Source organism: Lampetra fluviatilis, chromosome 8 (assembly GCF_964198595.1).
Source record: "Lampetra fluviatilis chromosome 8, kcLamFluv1.1, whole genome shotgun sequence".
Classification (NCBI taxonomy): Eukaryota; Metazoa; Chordata; class Hyperoartia; order Petromyzontiformes; family Petromyzontidae; genus Lampetra; species Lampetra fluviatilis.
The window spans coordinates 10,151,131-10,173,845 of record NC_136282.1 but is presented as its reverse complement, the minus strand read 5'-3'; the positions used below and the strand labels follow the sequence as shown (position 1 = coordinate 10,173,845).

The window sequence follows — 22,715 nt, the reverse complement described above, 5'->3', positions numbered from 1 at the left end:
ATGGTATTGTTTGTTCAAATGGCAGGTTCAACAATTTGGCTTCAATTTGGCTTAAAATAAAATGTATACTATATGCATTAACAATGGCGTGGTCTTTGCATAGTATGTTTTCACAACTTCAATGAAAAAATATGAGTGGCTTAACACTGTATTGAACATTGATTACATCAATAAATACAATCATACTGCAATGAAAGCAATATCAGTGGCCATAAGATATACACTATAATGTATCTTATTAATAACAGGTTGTGTCGAGTTGGCAATTCTACTTTGGGGCCGTCCATAAATGACGTCACGCAATTTTTGACCCCCCCCTCGTCACACGGCGTCACAAAAAGTCAGATCCCCCCTCAAATATGACGTCACAAAGCTCTGCCCCCCCAAAATAAAACGTGCTTCAAATCGCTTTAAACTATTGTCATTGTAGTGCGTATTTAATGTGCCGCTGCACTCTGATGTTGTAGGAGAAACATGTATCAAAAAGTCTATTTAATTAAGTACAACGTGTTGTCTATACTTATTTAAAGTTGCGCATTTTGATGTGACGTCACATTTCTCAAACCCCCACCCCCCCTCGTCACACATCGTCACAAATATCTGACTTCCCCCCCCCCCTAGGTGAGTGACGTCATTTATGGACGGCCCCTTTTCTAATCGGAAAACGTATCAGAGATGGAAAAAAAGTTGTTGTTTTTTACATCATGTCGATTGCCATTCAGGGAATGGATAGTTTTACGTCTTCCAATTACATAACTCGGAGTTCAATCAAATGTACTGCGGTGTGTGCTTGTCAAGTTAAAACATGTAAAATATAATTAAAGTAGTTTTTTTGCATCAGCACTCAACATAGCCCCAAGCATTAGCCTACAATTTACATGCATGCCACAACATGCACTCCCCCGTTGCTGTTTGACGTCAACAATTGTTCTTTTCCGCATTAAGATTTGGAGATATCCAGTTGAACATGTGACTTCAAAGCAAGGCTGTGTGCTATACAACATGGTAAACTGTAATACGTAATAAACATTTCACATCAAAATATCGTAACCATTCATAGTCACTGCGTTAATGATACTGCAATGTTGTGCACTTTTACGAAAATTGTTTAAATTTGTGTACAATTAAGAGTTCAGCTCTCGGAATTTATTCAAACAAAATGTGTCAAGAAAGCGATTTAAGGATACTTTGTACTTTTCTATTGTGCTTGTTTTTAAATGTCCCAATTTTAAAGGGATTAAACAACTCTTTCATTTAGCAGACACATTTCCTGAAAATACCTTTTTTAAGGGCACTCAATGTTGATATAGTAATCTTTAAGCTAATTAATTGCATAAAAGCATAGTGCTCTCACTAAAGAACCAAGATGCTTCACATTTTAACATTTGTTCAGAACATAAAGCCATTTTGAAAAGTAATACACCTTGTTGCCAGCAGCATTTCAACAAAGCATAACATTTTATATAGTAGCTGAAATATGCAAGTGGGTGGACAGCAACTGTTTTATGTAATTTTGAAACAGCCTCAGTAGTCACAACATTTTCACTTGTCTGCTTTATGGATATTCCGTGAATTAAAAAAACAACAAAAGGCTGTAGTTTATTTACAAAACATAACAAAATAGAAGGCTGGAAATTCCATCGCTCTAAGCAGTTGTTGATCAAACACGGGCAAGGTTTCTGTGCCGATCAACTGTATGTGAAAAGTTAGGTACCATGGTAAGATCTGACCAATTCATATGCAAGAGTAAGGCATTGTGTGTCAGCACCAACATAAATTATTGTTACAATAACATCCTTGATGAAGTAAAGTAATAGGAAAAAAATCACATCTTATAAAACACTGTGGCAACAGCATAAACTTCTCTTGGTAATGCAGAGAACACATTTCTGATATTGAGATACTTTCAGGTATTTATTCTATCACCTGTAAAAAGTGTCCTCTGACTTCACTTCTTTGTATATTTTGTTGAAGACAAAGCACTGACCTGTTGCACAGGCATCAGAACCAAATGCTGGCACTCATTTTGAGAACAACACTGTTTTGTGCTTAGGCCTGGCAAACGTGTGGAATTTGGCAAAAACATATTCTGCCAAGTAATCGTACGGACAAGGATGGCGTAGCACCGTGCGTCTTGCACTTCCACGAGCATGTCATTGCAGACATGTGCAAAATATATCCAGCTTTGTCGACAGAAAAAACAACAAAATCATTTGTTGGCTTCACAAGCCTTTCTTGAGACTCTCAGCAAGCAGTGTAAATGATCCATGAGCAGCACAAACCAGTTCCTGCATAGGTAAAGTCTTAGATTTGTTATCAATCGGCAGATTCAAGTTAAGGTTTTGCCGAAATACTAATTTTTTTAAATCAGATTCTTGTCATTTGTATTGTTTCCTTTTATTGCAATACACAGTTTCCACAAGGAATACCATCAACATAACAACTGATGAAAGGCTAAAAACATTGTCTTGTCGATTGACAAGTAATTTTCTTTGACTTTAAACGCAGTTCTGATTCAACTGTCATCCAGTGATGTGACTACACAAAATTGTCTTGATGCATTGCAAATGCAATCTCTCTGCAGGACACAAGTCGCTTCGTGCTTGAACGAGTGCCTTATGCCTCAGGAATATCAATAAATTGCTGGCGGCACTGAATATGGGGACCCAGGGGTATTCAGAGGCGTTTCCATTGCACCACAAGTGGTGTCTTGTGTTTGTGTATTGGCATGTATTTATGTGTCCATGATTTCGAGTGAAGATTGTTTTTTTCTCATGCCAAGTAGCATTTCTGTGCATTTTCGTAACGCGAAGGACCTTTCCCGTAAATGCAGCTCCCAAATGGAGCCATAGAATATCTCCAACGAATGTTCAAAATTCTGGACATTTTCTCAATATTCAACAGATCGTGATGATTCCATGGTACTTTGATCATCCTAATATCTCCATCACCTCCATCCATTACTACACACTTGACTGCAACATCTTCAGCAGCGGCGTCTTGTGGAGGCTGGTGTATGCCACTTGTCGGAAGCACATGACTCGCGTGGAGGATGCTTGGGTCACAGCGTGGACTCAAACGAGGAGTCAAGGATGTCCTCGTGGTGGCTGGTGCTGTTAGAGTCGCTGTCACAGCTCTGGGGGCTTGAGTAGTTCGCAGCCTCTTGTAGTCTCATGAGCATGTTCATCTAGTTTGGGAAACGGGGGGCAGAGAACAATGAGAGAAAATGCAGAGTGGTATATGACATTCATATAAAGCAGTATTTGTACACGCACAGCCTTTTTGTCAAAACCATTGCAAGATGAGCCTCCCCATACTGTACCGACTACAATATTATTCCACGCTTCACGCTAGCCAGTGTGAGTTGAAGGTGGGGAAACACAGACAGAGCTTAGAAGTACAGTACAATAATGGATTTTTCTGTGCTGCCCTCATTGTATATGATCGGGTCACTTTGAGCGTGCAGCTAATAGAACCGCTATCATTCGCCGTAATGTGATAGTTGATTCTGGAATAAAACTGACACCCTGAATTATCACTAGGTAGGATGCCTGGTTACCATATGTTGCCAACTTATAATCAAACGCTTTCATACACCGTAGAGCTATCAAATATAAACAACTCACTGATATTTATACTCATATACAGACTTCAAAAATAAACAACTAGCTACGCTGGACTGTATACATGAGCTTCACAAAGTATTATATTCCACAGCTTGTTTTCCCTTTTCACTCTATGAAACTCGCAGAGGTGGGACAAAGTCATTGTTATGCAAGTCCAAGTCGAGTCGCAAGTCATCAAATTCATGACTCGAGTCTGACTCGAGTCCAAGTCACATGACTCGAGTCCACATCTCATAGGTGGGACAAAGTCATTGTTATGCAAGTCCAAGTCGAGTCGCAAGTCATCAAATTCATGACTCGAGTCTGACTCGAGTCCAAGTCACATGACTCGAGTCCACATCTCATAGGTGGGACAAAGTCATTGTTATGCAAGTCCAAGTCGAGTCGCAAGTCATCAAATTCATGACTCGAGTCTGACTCGAGTCCAAGTCACATGACTCGAGTCCACATCTCATAGGTGGGACAAAGTCATTGTTATGCAAGTCCAAGTCGAGTCGCAAGTCATCAAATTCATGACTCGAGTCTGACTCGAGTCCACATCTCATAGGTGGGACAAAGTCATTGTTATGCAAGTCCAAGTCGAGTCGCAAGTCATCAAATTCATGACTCGAGTCTGACTCGAGTCCAAGTCACATGACTCGAGTCCACATCTCATAGGTGGGACAAAGTCATTGTTATGCAAGTCCAAGTCGAGTCGCAAGTCATCAAATTCATGACTCGAGTCTGACTCGAGTCCAAGTCACATGACTCGAGTCCACACCTCTGGAAACTCGCTTTGCTCTGTAACTTCTCTGTGCTTCCCTGCAGTCTTCTTGGTTCTTTCGGTAAAGTCACGTAGAAGGGAAGTAATAAAATAATAAAAATAAAACATATTACTTCCCTTCTACGTGACTTTACCGAAAGAACCAAGAAGATGAATCCCTGCAGTCACGAAAGCTTTAAATCGAAACTTCCCTGCAGTGTTTACTATTATAATGATTATGATTTTATCTATATTCAGGAAAGCCACACTGACACACGACTCTTTTTTTCAGGAGGGTCCTGCAATGTGCGTTTATGTTAAGATTATTTCAGCCAAATTAATCAGAGTATACAAGTTGGAGGTAACCGGAGCACTCGGAGAAAACCCATGTGTGCAAGGGAGTAACTCCCTCCATACGGATGGAACGAGATGGCGATTAGTCCACTTGTTTTTCTGCCTTCTCCTGGCTAACCAGGGCATGGCACCTCGATGCCCACAGGAAGGAAGGGTCACAACGTTTGTGTGATCCACCAACCCTCGCCTCCACAGTGCTGGATTACAGGCGTGCAAAGCGACCAGTGGCTTGGACTGCGTTTTTTTAATATCATCCCACAACATGAATGCCTAATGCAACAGATGGGCCCTTTACAGGTTTCCACTAGCATGAACATCACCGCCGATGATCACGGTTGGCTACGTACGGTGCGAAAGAAGTTCAACATACATCATTATCCTTGGTATCGTAATTATCATTATCCTTGCCATCACTGTCATTGTCATCCTCAGAATTGTTACCGTTATCCTCAACTTCATCGTCATCCTCGTTATTCTCAAGTGCTACAGCGCCCCGCTGTTCACACAGCGTTCAAGTTCAACCATCAAACCTGGGTCAGAACAATTCCATCTCTATTGCACTAGTTATATAAATGTATAACATATAAATATACAATGTTAACTGTAGGTCAATTTCCTGTATTCTCCAGATTATAAGATTGCTTCTGAATTTAAGACATACCCCTAAGTGTTTGCCCGGTGTAAATTAAGTTATATAGATCTGATCACACACACCTACCAAATTTTAAGACGCACTCAACTTTTGTTGTATAATATGGTACGGTACTGCAATACCCATAACTTACCAGCGGGTCGCCCTCCACATCACTTGGCGGAGCTGGCTTGGAGGTGCTGCCCTCCCGTGCCGATGTGTAACCGTCAAAGCCCACGTCTTCGGGCCTCAGCTGGAGCAGCGTAGGCCAGTCATGCTGCAGTGGGGTCGACGCCCATGGATACGTCTCCATCACCCACTTGGCTGGGTCCTCCCAAGCCGAGCGCCGCCCATACAACTGTGAGGCAGGGACGGGCGGCCACGTTGAACACTCCTCTAAATTCATCCCTGTCTGGCAATCGTGACTTTCATAGAACATTGGTGCGGAACTCGGCAATTATGTGGGTCATGAGCAACCTAACTTACTTATTAATGAGAGCCACAGGCAATAATTATTGGAAACTAATTGGATTTTCCTCCAAATAAAGTTTCTTCTTAACGAAAAACACATTATTTGCAACAACTAACGTGACCAACATGAATGCTGTACACGGATCTCATTTGGTGTTTATGTGCTCCATGTGTGTTTTAAAAATTCAAAATACACATTTACAATGTAAATTAATGTATTAGTTGAAGTTTATTTGTACATTTAGAAATGTTATCCCTGATGTGTACCATTGTAAAGAGACGTAGGTAAAACATTAAAATTAATAAAAGTAAAACAAAATAAAAATCACGACGTTTCGGAGGCAACACAAGCTTCCGTCTTCAGGTGGAACCGTCACAGCCACGAAAGCTGTATCAAGTAAATGAGAGATTGCAAGAGCTACTACTCCGTATATGTAATGGTTGGAGAGGGGGGAAGGGCCAAGTACGGCACACTTTTTATTGATATGGTAAGGTGAGGCTTAAGAGGGTGAGCCTTTGTTATGGAGAGGTACGGTTTGTAACTGAAGACGGAAGCTTGTGTTGCCTCCGAAACGTCGTGATTTTTATTTTGTTTTACTTTTATTAATTTTTATGTTTTACCTACGTGACTTTACCGAAAAAACCTAAGAATATGAATCATTGCAGTCACGAAAGCTTCAAATCTAGAATTGTTAAGAGACTTGCCTGTAAGCCTTCACGAACAGCCTCAAGAACATAAGGGATGATAGAGTAGTTCCACAGGTCGGTGAACCAGACTCGTGAGCCGCCCACATCCATCGGACAGGACAGAAAGAGCCGAGGACCTGCATGACCATGGACACAACATAACAATCAAACCATCAAACCATTTCCCATAAATATGCTAAATTCCTCTTGATATGCAAATTATTTTGTCAAGGCGCTCTTCTTCCCCCCTCCAACCCAGCTTAAATATACGCTCCAAGCTTGGTGGTGTTTCATTCTTCACCCGAGGACGGCTGCTTGCGTTGTGGCCGAAACGTCGTGAGAATTATTTTATTATGTTTTATTTGTATTATTTTATTACCTCCCTTTTACGTGACTTTACCGAAAGAACCAAGACGATAGATTTAGTATTTACACTATTCTCATTACGAAAGGCTATCACCAAGGCATTGTGTTTTACGTACAAGTATCGTCTGTTGTAGTTTCATAGCTGTGGGCAATGTTGCTACGTGGCTATACCCAATCTGGTGATTTATGAGCAATTTTAAAACGTGAGGAATTTGGACCGTGTCACCAGCACACGTCCTACTCATTTTCACATAACATCGCGGGGTGTTTGGATGTCCATCGTGAAGCAGATGCCGTGTACCAAAGGTTAACAACACCCATGCAGTATTTATCAAGGAGGTGGCTGGCTTCGAACCGTGAACCTCTGCAACAAGTGGCAAGCCTACATAGACCACAATACCTGCAGTCATAATGCAAAAAAAAACATAACTCTGATAATGTGCACTGTCCTTGAAGTTGAATGGTCCACACCCGAGACAGCTTTCCTTAGAGCCTAGTCTCACATGGGTTGGACCAGATGACGCCAAAAGGCGCACAACTCAAAGACAATGCACCAATTATGAGTGCAGGTATTGTGGTCTATGTAAACATGACTCCTTGTAAAAAAGGTGTCAGTTTTATTGCCAGATAGAAGGGTAAAAAATATCATATTTTTACTGGCAAATGAGGTTCCAATGGAAGTGGCAAGCCGTTTCACTGCACTGAAAATCACTTTAACCCGCTTCCATCACAATTATAATCATCGCGAGGCCATTTACATTTTATTAGTACAGATTGTAAAGCGATCGGCTGCAAATATAAATTAGACTTTTAAAAGGAAACAGTGAAAACAGATGTTAGGCTTGTGGTCTCACCGATGGTGACGTCGGAAGAGCTGTGGGCCTCCAGGAAGCGATTGAGATGCTGCCACACCTTGGGCATCCAGTCCATGATGCGGATGAGGTCATTATTCCGAGAGCTGCTCTGTATCTCTGTCTCTATGAGCTTTCTGCGCAGGAAACGTCCCAAGAACCCGTTGACGGGCTCCACATGGTTGGCACACAGCACCCACCTAACAAGAGAAGGAGGGCAGCAGTTAGTGTGTTTTGCCGGGTCATTGGCACATTTTAGGAACTCGCTGCATGTTCGAAAGAATATGGGGAGAAGTATACTTCAACAATGAGTGATGATCACAAACAATGCCAATGAACCCTTTCTCGATCCGAGACGTATGCAAGTTGCAGGGTGGGGGTCCCGTTGACCTGAATCTCTGAACCCGCAAGCAGCTCAGCATTGATTTTGTTTAGATAAGCATAACTGTCAAACTAATGAAATATACACACGCTCTTCCAGGGCCACCCTTAATCCAAATCTATACACCCTTATTTCCAGAATAAAAAAAAAAAATTGTAACGAATAAAATTACTTATAGATTTGAAGCTTTCGTGACTGCAAGGAATCATATTCTTAGGTTTTTTCGGTAAAGTCACGTAGGTAAAACATCAATAAAATTACTTGCAGTTATGATCGTTTCCCCTCCATTAAATGGAATAACAATGGTGATTGTTGACAAGCATTGTTGCACTCAGAATTGTTTTCTCATACATTTCTAAAGTGCATGTGCTCGTCTTATAACATCTCCCCCATCACCTGAAGTTGTGATGGAGCTGTAGGTTTGGCGTTGACGTCGTGGCTTGGTTCATGGTGCCGATGATATAAGGGCTGCAATGTGATTCAGCAACAACAATAATATTAAACGCTGCGACATTAAAGTGCTGTTTAAACGTAATAGTAAAGCCTTAGAGCCCCATCCTCAAGACTATAACTGAATCTCACGCGGTAAAAGCTGCAGCATTGTCGCATTAGACCAAACAAGATCATCCGTGACTTTGCACTGCAATTATAAAGCATAGTTAACAATGTTTAAACTGTTAACACTCACTTAAGTGGTAAAATCACACATCTTCATGTGCATGTAAAACCCCCTTTTGCAAATCTATTGCTCGATGAGGGCCTCCCCACACCATGGGAGATATTTGACCAAACTTTACCACGCTTATTTGTGCAGGTTGTTGGATGCGGCGAGCGTGGGCATGTGAGCATACAATTAAGAGCACAACGATGGATTTTTTTATGCAAGCACTGCGTGCAATGTGACATTCATTGCGGGCTTGCGCTACTGACCATTTCTGGTACTTGCAGTTGAGGAAGCCGTTGAAGATGTCGCCCAGCGAGCCGATGTGGTGCAGGTTGTCGAGGATAATCACCAGCGGCATGTCGGCTGCGTTGCTCTCGCTGTTGCATTGGTCCGCCAAGTTTAAGAGGTATTGCCGCAACTCCTGTCCGCCACGTGCATCTCTTGTCAGTGATAGTGGCAGAAATTCACTACTAACAAGATCGATGTATGTATGCATGTTGAACTTCTTGTGTCGGTCATGGGGGTCGTTTGGTCATACTTCACGACACTGGTCAGTTTGGGGTTGGCGATTTGGGGGGAGCTCATACCAGTTCAGACATTGTGTGCCACTGATGTTGACTGGCAATTGACCCCTAGGCTGCCCGGTTCAGAGCAGAGTGCATATAGCGCAACGCCACTGCTCCTCCACATATTATAATGCATGCTTATTTAACACTGTCCTGCATAAAGAGTAACATAAGTTGTGATTTTTAGGTATGCAAATGATTTGTCTCTCATGATTAGACGAACCGTCAAAATCCAGGGTCGCGATTCAATTCAAGAATCATGTGTTTACATTGTGGGGAATGTAGTGCCCCTGTTAGTGGCTGTAGGCATCGCAATATATACACATCTAAAGTATGTATAACTTCTTTCTCACTATACGTAGCCAACCGTGTTAAATTGGAGGTAATCGATTCTTGCACGCATGATCCATTGTGCGTGTAATCGCGAGCATAAGAAAAAAATTCAAATCGATTAACTGTTGCACGGCCAATAACACTGCAAACATTTTTTTTTTTAAGTGCCAAAAAAAACCGGCGAGCAAATGACCTTGCTGGACTTGTGGTCGACGTTGAAGGTGGCGATAACGCCGTCGGTGACGTCACGCCCCGAGCGCTGCACGATGAACTCTGCGAGCCGGTTTGCCAGGAAGGTCTTGCCCGTGCCGCTGGGACCGGACAGGATGATGCGCCGGTGCTCCATGAGCAGCGACACGTAGCGCTGCAGTGTCGCCTTGGGGATTAGCGTCTCAAACACCAGGCTGTCCAGACTGTGCTCCACCATGCCTGCAGGGCAAACAAAACGTTGACATCACTCACAACAAATGCATCGGTGCGTGGAAGTTAACACATTTTATTAACTATCTTCCAGCCCCATGGAATTGTGTTCATTAGGCCATTGTCTACAAGAAAGAAAATATTCGTATGAAACCAGAAGTGTTGAAGTAACTTGTTAACGAGTAGCTTCAGTAAGAGCTCAAGTTAACCAGAATAAATTATGTTTTGTGCTGGAGTGTGAGCAGTGAAGGCTCATTTTTATATTCTTAGGTTTTTTCGGTAAAGTCACGTAGGTAAAAAATAAAAATTAATATAAGTAAAATAAAAATAAAATAAAAATCACGACGTTTCGGAAGCAACACAAGCTTCCGTCTTCAGGTGGAACAGTCACAGCACGATAGCTGTATCAAGTGAGCTCTCACTTGAGCTCTCACAATAGCTGTATCAAGTGAGCTCTCACTTGAGCTCTCACTTGATACAGCTATCGTGCTGTGACTGTTCCACCTGAAGACGGAAGCTTGTGTTGCTTCCGAAACGTCGTGATTTTTATTTTACTTTTATTAATTTAAATTTTTTACCTACGTGACTTTACCGAAAAAACCTAAGAATATGAATCCTTGCAGTCACGAAAGCTTCAAATCTAAAGCTCATTTTTATCTTCACCTGTAAAGTCATATTGACGAGCGACAAAGAGAGCAGTGGGAACCAGGGAGTACACGGTGCCATTGATTAGTGTGTGTGTGTGTGTAAATAGATTTTGGAACAAAAAGAAAAGCATTGCGGCGTCAGTGAATCTTCTCAAAATGGAATACGTAACAAAGGCCTCCTCATGCTGTTCCTGTAATGGGTGTTATTTGACCTTACTTCACCAAGCTGGTCAGTGTGGGTTGGGTAAAGGTAGGAAAAGCCCAGGACTAGTTCAGATATCACTCGGTTAGCCGTGGCCAAGAATCGAACGTGGGATCGTATTGCGGTGTGTGTTAAACCAGCTTTGAAATCTAGAGCAGACTCACGCAAGGTACATCATACCTTTTTGTTTTATCTAGATTGAAAACTCGTGTCTTTAAAACTGCTTTTTGTATTAAGTTTGTTGTCCTTCCCCCGCACCTCCGATTAGCACGGTTGGCTACGTTCGATGCAAAAGAAGTTATACACACATACCTTTGAGCGCCACGCGGATGGTGGTATTCTCGCCGACCAGGTAACCGCAGGGCAGCAGCTCGGGCACGTCGGACTCGCGGCTACGCACAAGGTCTCCGATGCTGTAGCCCAGCACGCTGTCCGTGCTCAAGCCGAGGTTTGTCAGTGGATCCACCCGCAAGATATACTCCTGAGCAGAGGGTGCGCACGTACGCGTACATGGACACATGGCAGGAAAGCGTCAGAAACAAAAATCAAACGGACAGACATCAATAAGAAATCATTTGAAACCTCACTTCTGTCTCTATGATGTATGGAACGAAGTAATAGGTGCGAAGGGCTGCCTATTTTACTAAAGGGTGTTTAGTTCGTCTCAATGTCCCCTCATACATTCCTATAGTGCAGAGTGGATGGAGCCAGTAGTGATAGCAAGAACGATATTGTGTCCGTTGTAGATTGCATTTGCACATTGCAATTCTGTTTGTACACATTTACACAACCTCCCCCCCACCTCTCCGACATATTTCTCCTTTTTCCCCAACCTCCTTCCATTCTTCCAGCCGATAGCGGCTGTACCTTGAAGAGACGTCGTACGACTCCATCTAACACGTCCCACTTCGTCTTCCCGCTGACACCAATACTGCCAATGGTGTACTCCTGGATCTTGGAGTCCTTCAAAGAAAAAACAAACAAACCCCTGGGATTAGGACAACAAAATAAACCGTACGAGCAAAGTTGTTATCTGTCTGGCTGACAGCATGCTAAGGCCGTTTGCAGCAGGTGTTGTAATCCATTTTGGGTTGGATGCATGTCGCCAATTTTTTATTTTCGTAAAAATTGCCAAAAGGTGGCACGAGAATCAGGATGCGGAGAAACTACCGTATATACATGTAGATGCACAGTGCTTAATGGCCACATGTGTAAATGCAGGTGTGTGTGTGTGTTGTACTACAGCTATTGATTGGTCTGTACCTCTCTACGCTTGGGCAGGTCGGTCAGAGAAACGACGATTTTGACATTGCGACGGTCCTTACGTGTAGATCCATCCCCGCTGCCATCATCTAGCAGCATATCTGAAAAGGTGGCACATCGATAAAAACATTAATCGTAAAAAGAAATCACTGTTGTGCATTGTATTAAACATATATTTCTCACGCATCTATTTAAGCCGATAGGATTTTGTATGCATTCATGTTAATTTGAAGACTTTATAGACTTGGTGGGAATGTACAAAATCACATACAAAAGATAAAATGTTACAAAATTATTAATACACTCTCGAATAAAACTATTTGCCACATGGGGAGCCACATTTTAATGGCATATTGTAAACATGGCATTAACATCCTGAGAAATGAACCTACACATGAAGTTGCATTTACTGTCTGACCAATAGAGGGCAGCAGAACCATAATTAGACGATGAATGGCCAAAATGTCAACATTTCGCTCACGTAGGATAGAGTATAATCGTTTTTTTTTACATGTATAAAAAATAATCCCGTTTGGTTGTTAGTCGGTCTTGGGTTGTGGTTTGGTAGTGGTTGTAGTCGTGGTGTGTTTGTGGTTAAGTGATGGCAGTGACAGCCGATGGTCATGATTGGTTTGTGAGTAGTTTGGTGATGGTTGTTGAAGCGTTTGGGGTGTGGTAATGGTGGTTGGAGTCGCAGTTGGCGGGTGGTAAGATGATGGCACTGGTTTGGTTAAATTTCCAAACGCAATTTTCCCATTAAAGCTTCACTGAGTGTTATTTTTATTTTTCAGAAGGCTCCAATTGCATGAAAGACTATTTCACATGTAGGAGTAAAGTGGCATACCCAGAGAAAACCTCTGCATGATGAGAGGGATAACACTCAAAGAGCTGCACATGAGATTGAATCCTTGCTACACTACCATATCCTGCTCACCTTATAGACCAAATTAAGTATAATATAGATACAAATAATGCACATTAATAAAACACCATCAGCAATGATCAATCCACAGCCGTCACCATCTCTCACATGCCCTGCAAGTTAACAATCCACCGATAGCAATTGCACACGGGCTGATTTAGTTTCCCCCACCTCCTCAGTGCACACCACCGTATGTCCACAATAGAGGTCATTACAACCAGCCTCATTAGAATGTCGTCTGATGAGGCTGGTTGTAATTACCGGCGAAACGTCTCGAATTGTAAATGTCGTGGGTTTACTCTCCAACACACAACCGGTGTGCTCAACGAGTAACGAATTTGCACGTTTTGTTTACGTGACAAACCTTGCGGATTTGGCTGCGTCGGCTCGTGGCGGGTTTAACGACACATTTATATTTGTGCGATCTAACCCAACAAAAAATAATAATAATCACGCGACTTGAACAGAGAAGTCCACAACCGTGAAGGGTATACGACTCATCGGGACTGAGAGAAGAGAGCGAGCGAGGGGCTGTGCAGAGCAGTACCGAGGCTGGTGGACTCGGGCAGGTTGAGGCTGTGCTGTGAGAGCCCCACGGACTGGCGTGGCGAGGACGTGGAGGACATGGAGAGCTGCGACTGGGCGCGACTGCAGTTGCCGCCCCCGTCCGACTTGAGGCGATCGTTCTCTGCCTTGAGCTTTTCGATCTCGCTCTGCTCTCACCGCACAGAAAAATCTCACAGTGAGTGCAATACAATTGCCACTGCCATGCATTGTGCAACGTAATGTCTTTTATTTTATTTTTTATTTTATTTATTTTATTTTTTACCTACGTGACTTTACCGAAAAAACCTAAGAATATCAACGTAATGTCGTTTTTTAAAAAAAAAGTCACATTGATACGTAACCGCCGACGGCGATTCAACTTTTTCGACACACTAAAGGGGTAGAGTTGCCACCTCTGGGGTACAAAATATTGGCGAGTATCATGGGAAGAAAAACATCTCACAAGAGGGGAAGATTCATGACGCATAGCGGAGGACTGTTGCGCAAAACGTGTGTTAACCTCTTGCGATAGCATTCACGTAAAAAAAACTGCTCTTGCTGCCATCCCGGCGTCTCAAGTGATTTGTTCGATCCATCTATCACGGGAGGGGGTGGGGGGGAGCGACCGCGGCGCCTTTTCTTTGAGGGTCGCAGTCCACTTCGAAAGTCAACTGCCAACTGAAGTGCGCAATTTGCTGGAGTTTGCGCATCAAGACGGGCGACGCGTCCAACAAGTGACAGTCGTCTCCCTCGACCAGAGGTCGCAAACGGGTTTTGATTCCTTACCCGTACCCGGCCGCGCCAGGGTCGCAAATGGGTATCCGCACCTGTACCCGGCTGGGTACGGGTACCCGTTCCCTACCCGTGCCCTACCCGAAATGAGTGACAAACGGTTACTCACCAGTGACTCACGGCGTACCCGTACCCGGCCGCACCAGGGTCGCAAACGGCTACCCGTACCCGTACCCGGCCGGGTACGGATAGCCGGGTATCGGGTACCCGGTTGCGACCTCTGCCCTCGACCCAAGCTCTCGATCGCTAGGAGACCCCACAAGAGGGGGAGAACACCGCATGCAAATGCATTGTTCTGAGTGGAGCACGATTACGCAATTGACAAAAACCAGGAGTTAAATGTCCCAGAGAGATTTCCCACGGCAGCTACCTCGGAGAGGGTCGTGTGTAATTGTAAGTGCCGCACTATCATGCGCTTGTGCATTCAACTACTGTACAGGTATAAGGAAATGGGTATTGTTGTTAAAACTTTCCAGTGTGAGAAAATTAGGAAAGAGAGATTTTAATCCAGGTCAATGGCAAAACATGTTCCCATGAGTATTAATCTCTGGTGGCATTGCCAAAAATAACAATGGGTTTTATAATGCAACATTATTTATTGAAAAGTAGCATTGAATATTCTACTGTGAGCACAAATGTATGTAAAATACATATTTACTACACACTAAACATAACAAAAATAAAATTCTATAAAAAGGATTATGTAGAAAAGACTGTGGTGGCAAAGCCGAAACGCGTTTTAATTATAAAAGCCACGTCCAGGGTCCGAATGTTATAATCAATTACATGAGAATTAAATACAGTAAAATCAAACAACACAGCTTCACTTCATTATAAACGTGCATTTGAATCAAAAGGGACATGAAAATGCCGGCAAATTGTACACTGCTGTCCTCTGTAATTTAATTTATAATCCGCTTAAGAATAATCTTGTGCAGGATTATAGGGCAATAACATTTTTCTGAAATCTTTCCCAATGCAATCACACAGTGGGAATATTATTATAACTTCGTGTTAATCTGATTTTCAATGCCTTTAAAGTTAAATTGCTTTCTAATGCATTGTGATGTATCACATGAGAACACGTAACCTTTGCAAACGAATTAATATAGTTTTAAGGTCAAAGTTTTCGAATGCATTGTGATGTATCACATGAGAAAACTTAACTTTTGCAAACCAATTAATATAGTTTTAAGGTGCAAGTTTTGTAATGCATTGTGATGTATCACATGAGAAAATGTAACTTTTGCAAACCAATTAATATAGTTTTAAGGTCAAAGTTAAGATTTTTACTTTACAGGAGCATTTTCCTTTGCTGCTAAAATGCCAATGGCATGGCTGTATAATGGTTCATAATGGGACCAACAGGTTACAAATGAAACAGTGTTATTTTTCAATAAAGGTGTATACTCATAGTAAATGTCAATGTTAAATATATAATTTCAAATAATTTAATGGATTTTAAAGGGCAGCAAGAGAAAAGGGCTTTGTGTTTGTGTTATGACCACACCACAAGTGACGTATGTACAAAGACTAAAGATCCCCCATACAGCCTTTAACACACTTTTCGGGCAAGTGCTGTTAGGGAACATCCATGAAGACCGGCATGGCACAACATGAGGGGCTAGATGGCCGGCAGCACGCCCGACCGCCTTTGTCTCCCGAGTGGTGATGTTTACACACCGCACCAGGCTAGAGTCGACCTAAGGGCGGACTAGGCCTAGTTCAGATAATCACTGGTGTTGGCTGTCAGCGGGAATATAATTTGGGTCGCCAGGTTCAAAGCGAAGCACGCTAAACCACTACACTACCACTCGCACAATGCATATATCACCTACATAACATTTTTCTTGTTAACCATCAGGTAAACATATGTATAGTTGGGCTGTAAATGTGAAAGGGTGGGTTTAATTACCTGTCCCGTTCGACAAATAAACCCAAATGAAGGTGGCCCAAAAATACGAGGGCATAGAAGGATGCCACGGTAATATTTTCACAATTAAATGTCGCGACTAATCACCAAGCTTATATTTTGGACCAAACTCTTTCACCACCGTTATTTGTTTCATATACAATCAATGTTGAAACTGACCAAGTAATTCAAACTATTAAAATATCGTACATTGCGGGAGTAAACTGAAAACTAGCCAGATATTTTGAAAAACAAAACAGCCAAGTCAGATTTGGCACGATACATGAAATACAGAAACTAATATCTGGTACTAAAAATGTATTACCGAAGCTATCAATAGAAGGTGTGTACCGGAATAATTGCTCTTGTGGCAAATGCTCTGTTGGGCAGCCTATTTTTGGTCAGAATGAAACTAAAATAACACCAAAGGAATATAACATACTCCCAAATACAACTGTCGGCTCTGGCACCGCATCTATCCCTCTATTTAGGGAACGGACCAAGAGGATTTCTCCAAAAATGTGGCTGTACGCTTGATGATGCTAGTTATAATTATTGGCGAAACGTTGTACTTGGATTGTAAATATTGTTGATTTGCTCTCCAACACACCAGTGTGCTGTCCGAGTAACAAATTTGCATGTTCTGTTTACGTGACAAACCTCACCAATTGGCTGTGTCGGGTGGTAGCGGGTTTAACGACACATTTATATTTACGTGATCTAACCCAAGAAACATGTATTATGTACAATCCATGTGTACAATGTTTATTGGTAACCACAAATGTGACTGAGTTGTTTATAAATTGAAATTACATTACTTTAAATCAGTGCTTCGATTTACAATGCTATAGTGAAAATGTGTAGTTCAAATGTCGTTTAACTGGTTAATAACATCCAAGATCCATCCTATTCATCAATATATTTTTTTATCATTAAAAAGTAACCTTCAGAAAACTGACTCAATTATTAATGAAATATACATCTCTATTTTTTCAAAACCATTATATACACAAACCAAATTCTTAGTGCAATCAAAATGTTAATAAAATATTAACGTTGATACTATTTGGCACATGGTGCTTCATTAAGTATTAATGATTAAATTTTGACCTCAATGATTTAATAATGATCACAAAACCCAAGGGGGAGAGACATGGGTGATGAAATTGGAGAAAACCAAACGTTTTATAAAATATACTTTGTTTTTTGTCATTATCACAATACTTGAAGAAGAAAACTTGGCAGGAATAGCCAAAAACCGTGCAATGCCACAGATGTTGTTTATTACTCGCTAACAACACTGGGCGAAGACCCCGGGGCCGGCCCAGGACACGCTGTCGGGACTACAGTATGTGGCTCAACTGGCCTTGGAACGCCTGGGAATTCCCCAGGAAGAGCTAGAGCAGAGGTCGCAAATGGGTTTTGATTCCTTAACCGTACCCGGCAGCACCAGGGTCGCAAACGGGTACCCGTACCCGTACCCGGCCGTACCCGTACCCTACCCGTACCTGGCCGGGTACGGGTAGGGTACGGGTATCGGGTACCTGTTGCAGGCGCGGGTGGGTTGATTCTAGGAACTTGAATTGTGAGAAGAGACAAGACGTCGGGAAATGAGTGGCAAACAGTTACTCAACAGTGACTCACGGCCTACCCGTACCCGTACCCGGCCGCACCAAGGTCGCAAACGGGTACCCGTACCCGGTCGGGTACGGGTAGCCGGGTATCGGGTAGGGTACGGGTATCGGGTACCCGGTTGCGACCTCTGAGCTAGAGTCTGTCCCCAGGGAAAGGGAGGTCCCGACCGCTCGTCTCAACATGCTGCCGCCGCGACCCTCACGAGGACAAGCGAATTGAGAAACGAACGAAGTCGCGAAAAACAGATAGATGGCATAAGACATTCACTCAACATACCCATTACTTTTGCATAAAAATAAATTCGAGTTGATATTTAAAAAGAACGACACCTTTGGAAGGGACTGACAAGTTCAGATGTAAGGGGGTTCGCTTGCCTTTTAGTTTGCACTAATCGAGTTTGAAACAATTAAGTCTCCCAGCAATGGCAGGGGAGTCATTCAAGTGTCCTCTGTGCTTGCTTGTGAAAATCAAAAAATCCACACTGCGGTGTGAATGTGCATAACATTTGCCTTATATTTGGCAAAGCGAAATAAACAACTCACTATTTAAATTCTAGCTTCCAGAACTGGATTGTAAACATTGTGAATCCAAAGTTACGTAGTTATGTGAATGTAAAACAGATTATAAATGCCAAATAATATAAGAATTATACGTGCATTAACGTCAGCCTATTTTTAAAAAACCCCCCCTATAAATAAGAGTAAAGTAGAATGGTGTATTGTATGCTAGGCTAAAAGGTGTGGCACAAGGTAATGGCATAAAAATGTTCATAACGTTGGGTGGGGCAGGGCTTTCCGAATGACAGGGGTGGAAAAATATGCACTTAGAGAGCAAATGAAATGCAATGCAAACACCAACTTCCTTGAACAATGAGCTCTGTATATCACAAAAAAGAAATACACCCTTGCAGAATACACATTAAAAAGGCGGTAATGGTTAACATTTTTTTGTATCCCTTTTTAAAACGTTCGCTTTCCTTTTTTTCCCCAAATGTGTTGTGTTTTCACGGGTGGTGGTTTTTCCATTCCCCTGCTGAGCCGGCACGAGGCCTGGCAGGGAAGGGGGGGGGGCGGTGGGGGGGGGGCGGTGGGGGGGGGGCACGGGGGTCGTACCTGCATGCGGTTCATAGACTCGCGCAGCTGGTCCAGCTGGTGCGCGGAGCTCAGCGCCTCCAGCCGGATGTCCGTCAGCTTCATCTCCTTCTCGCGCAGCTCGCTCCTCAGCTGCATCACCTTCTCCGCCCCCGTCTCCGTGCACTCGCAGATCCTGCACACGACCCAAAGCCGGCGCGAGATGCGCAAAACAACAACGTTAGCTTGCCTCCAGTAGCAGCAATGGAAGCTGCTTTCAAGGAATATTAGGGGAGACACCAGATGCTTTTGGATATATTTTTTGGAATGTTGCCATGGTGTACTAGTGCGGTAACGTATGGATATTGGCAGTGTTGAATAGGAGGCCAAATATACCGTTTCTAGCATTCCATTTAGTGGAAGCATTTCTGCCAGCATTGGCATGAGCAAGAAATTGCAGGGCTGTACATTTACCTTGTTTTTTTTACAATTTAGTTGTCAATTGGACAAATACAATTACTATCCAAGCCACTGAAAAAAACAAGCTTTGCCAACGAAGACACACCAATCACTACAGCTGTTATCCGCAGCAGTAAGAAATATATAGTTCAGCATAACGAGTACAGCAACGATTCAAAATTTGGCCACCTCTCAATAAATTCCATTAAAATGTAGTCGTCTTGGAAACACGACAACTTACGCATTACACACTACAGTCTGCAAAGTTAAACTTCACACACGCATTTTCGTCATGTTTAGATTCGCTAAACCAAGATCACATGGCAGGTCTCCGGCAAGGAATGCGGCTGGCGGGGTAGTGGGAGTGAACGTACGCGGACGCAGAGTGAGAGGGCTTGATCGCAGGCGTGACAGCGGTGACTGCTCCATGGGGTAGCTTGGGTGACGATGGGAGGGACGAGTCCGGAGTTGTCATCTCCTCGATGTCGGAGTGAGACGACGCCGACTTGGGCGACTTCTTCTTTCCAAACGCCTGTTTGAAGGAGCTGCGAAGCTGAGCGAGCACAGACACGCCACACACAAGTACCGTTTAGTCAGTCGTGTGCTAATAAACGTGCGTTTTCTCTCTCTCGTGGCCGTGCTTGCAACAACAAAAAAGACGTGAGGTCTCAATGTTTATAACACTGTGTAACAATTTTGTTTTGTTCCTGGGTAGTAAGTGTTATTTCCTAATTGCTTATGCCTCAAAAGTACAGAAAATGGCTATTATTCCCCATAAACTTTGTTTTGTGACCAGGACAGTGATATTTTGAAATTTACCTATTTTCAATGAGAAAACTGGCGAATGTGTTTTTTCGTTCACATAAAGTCAGAAAAAAAAACCATATTAATCAAAATTTACATGTATTTATACTAAAGTAATAAAAAAAATTACTACAAAAGATTTAGACACCAAGGCACACTACCACAGGCGGGACTGGCCACAGCGGACCGAGTTCTCTGTGGGGAGGAACAATGTCAAGTGGGAGCCACTGGTAGACCCCCGGAAGGTGCTGATGCCACCACTGCACATCAAATTGGGCCTTATGAAACAATTTGTCAGAGCTGTAGATAAGGAGTCGGCAGCCAAGTACCTTCAAGACTTCTTCCCAAAGCTGTCTGAGGCAAAGGTCAAAGCCGGTGTCTTCGTCGGACCACAGATAAAGAAGATCCTGGAGTGCAATTAATTCCCTAAGAAGCTCACTAGTAAGGAGAAAGCGACTTGGAACAGCTTTGTTGCAGTGGTTCGTGGCTTCCTGGGCAATCACGCGAAAACTATGTGGAGCTGGTAGTAATTTTTATATTACTTTAATATAAATACATGTTAATTTTGATTCATATGTTGTTTTTTTCTGACTTTATGTGAATGAAAAGACATAAATTCGCCTGTTTTCTCATTGAAAATATGTAAATTTAAAATATCACTGTCCTGGTCACAATAGCAAAGTTTGTGGGGAATAGCCATTTTCTATACTTTTTAGGCATAAGCAATTACGAATAACACTACTACCCAGGAACAAAAGTTGCGTTACATAGTGTAATTACTCAAATAAATGCATTAAAATAATCCGCAATGACAAATTAATATGTCTGTTTGTCTATGGCTTAAAAAAATATATGGTATCAGAAAATAATTACTGGATGTATCAATATACTTTTTTCAAATTTGTTTTATTGTATGCATCATGGGCTCCAGAATTAACAATATGCTCCAAATTGGTATTAGAAAAGAACTGCACCCTAAATGAGACCAAATTAATTCCGATGTCTTACGTCACAAAGAACACCTATCCAATCTAGCTGACTGCATCGGACACTGCCTTTCACAATGTTCTATTGTTGGGGGAATGGCACCAAGGCAAAATGATACTACAATGTTAGCCAAATCCTGCCTTGTGACTTGCACTCGCCAATTGTCTAACTGGAGCACACATGTGTTAATGCATGGCTTAGACAAAAAATGCTTACCTCTGATACCTAGCATACAGTAATGCCAGCAGATGGGAAAAAAGCAGAACAAAAATCCCAGCATGAAAGAACAGCCACATCAAAGCCAAAGAGCTCAGCATTCACACACAGATACCTCCATTAAGAGCTATATTGAAGTCACAGCCGTTTTTACCACTTATAACAAGGTACAGAAGAAACAGGCAGAGAACATAATGAGAGTGACTAGATGTTGATGGTTACATTTTACCAGCATATAACAATGTGACAAAGGAGACGGATTTCAAGGGAAGTTCTGAATATTAAAACACATTATTCAAAGAGGAATTATCATTTAAAATTGGTTCCTGCGGGTATTATTTTATTTTGCACGTGATGTGTCAGTATGCACCGGGTTTCTCAAAAGCCAGAGCTCTCTGCTGTGACAGCTATAGCCCAATGCTATTGCTTCGAGTCAGGACGAGCAATGCAACACTCCATCAAAAATAAGAAAGAAAAAATAGGAGCAAGCAGCACAAATAGTTGTTAATCTAGGGATAAACCGACAACACCGTAGAGCTTTGAATGATGTTCAGAGGGGTGGTACATTATACTTGAATGTAAATACAATGTAATTAACCTTACACGATTCACAAACCTGTGCACTGATACCGAGGATTGGAAAATTAAGGCATGCTGTCTAATTGCATGTTGAAAAATGATACATTAAAAAAATATATATACAGTCATTTGTCAACCCACTACTTCACAGTGAAGGCCATCCTATGCTGCGTTGGCCACGGTGCGTATTTGATCCTATTAGCATGCTGGTCATTGCGAGTTGATGAATGGGTGGCCCAGGACTGGATTAGATATTACTTACCACTCATGGTAGCCAATTCAAACTCGGTTAAGCGGGTTCATAGTGCAGTGCGTTAACTACTGTGCCACCGCTGCCCCTAAGTAATTTATGTCATACGGACGAAAAAACACAAAGTATTGATATCCCATTCTGGGACTTAATATCAATCTAATAAGCCCTTATTGGTTGAAATAGTAGATAACATTAGTAAAATAGGGCCTACAGGAAGCTATATCACAAGGCCTACCCACGGCATCCATCCTTTAATGAGAAAATTTAGCTATTCAGACTTTGTTTTCACATTCCATCGTACTCTGAATGTGCTAATTGGAACAAATGGAGGGGCA

At 42.4% G+C, this 22,715-nt stretch overlaps 1 protein-coding gene across 20 annotated transcripts in view; it reads right to left on the bottom strand.

Moving 5' to 3' along the window:
- Positions 1-631: 631 nt before the first annotated feature.
- The window catches only part of LOC144933856 (neuron navigator 2-like), a 280,032-nt gene continuing 257,948 nt past the window's right edge, over positions 632-22,715 (bottom strand). For all 20 annotated transcript variants that reach the window (XM_078859085.1, XM_078859087.1, XM_078859069.1 and 17 more), the window contains 13 exons: positions 19,916-20,094; positions 19,125-19,278; positions 13,675-13,840; positions 12,206-12,306; positions 11,810-11,905; positions 11,255-11,423; positions 9,867-10,102; positions 9,041-9,195; positions 8,507-8,578; positions 7,732-7,928; positions 6,530-6,648; positions 5,508-5,711; positions 632-3,187 (listed from right to left, as the gene is read on the bottom strand). In XM_078859085.1, the coding sequence (XP_078715211.1) occupies positions 3,062-3,187; positions 5,508-5,711; positions 6,530-6,648; positions 7,732-7,928; positions 8,507-8,578; positions 9,041-9,195; positions 9,867-10,102; positions 11,255-11,423; positions 11,810-11,905; positions 12,206-12,306; positions 13,675-13,840; positions 19,125-19,278; positions 19,916-20,094 (1,974 nt within the window). In that variant the 3' untranslated portion in view covers positions 632-3,061. The remainder of the gene's footprint in view (positions 3,188-5,507; positions 5,712-6,529; positions 6,649-7,731; positions 7,929-8,506; positions 8,579-9,040; positions 9,196-9,866; positions 10,103-11,254; positions 11,424-11,809; positions 11,906-12,205; positions 12,307-13,674; positions 13,841-19,124; positions 19,279-19,915; positions 20,095-22,715) is intronic.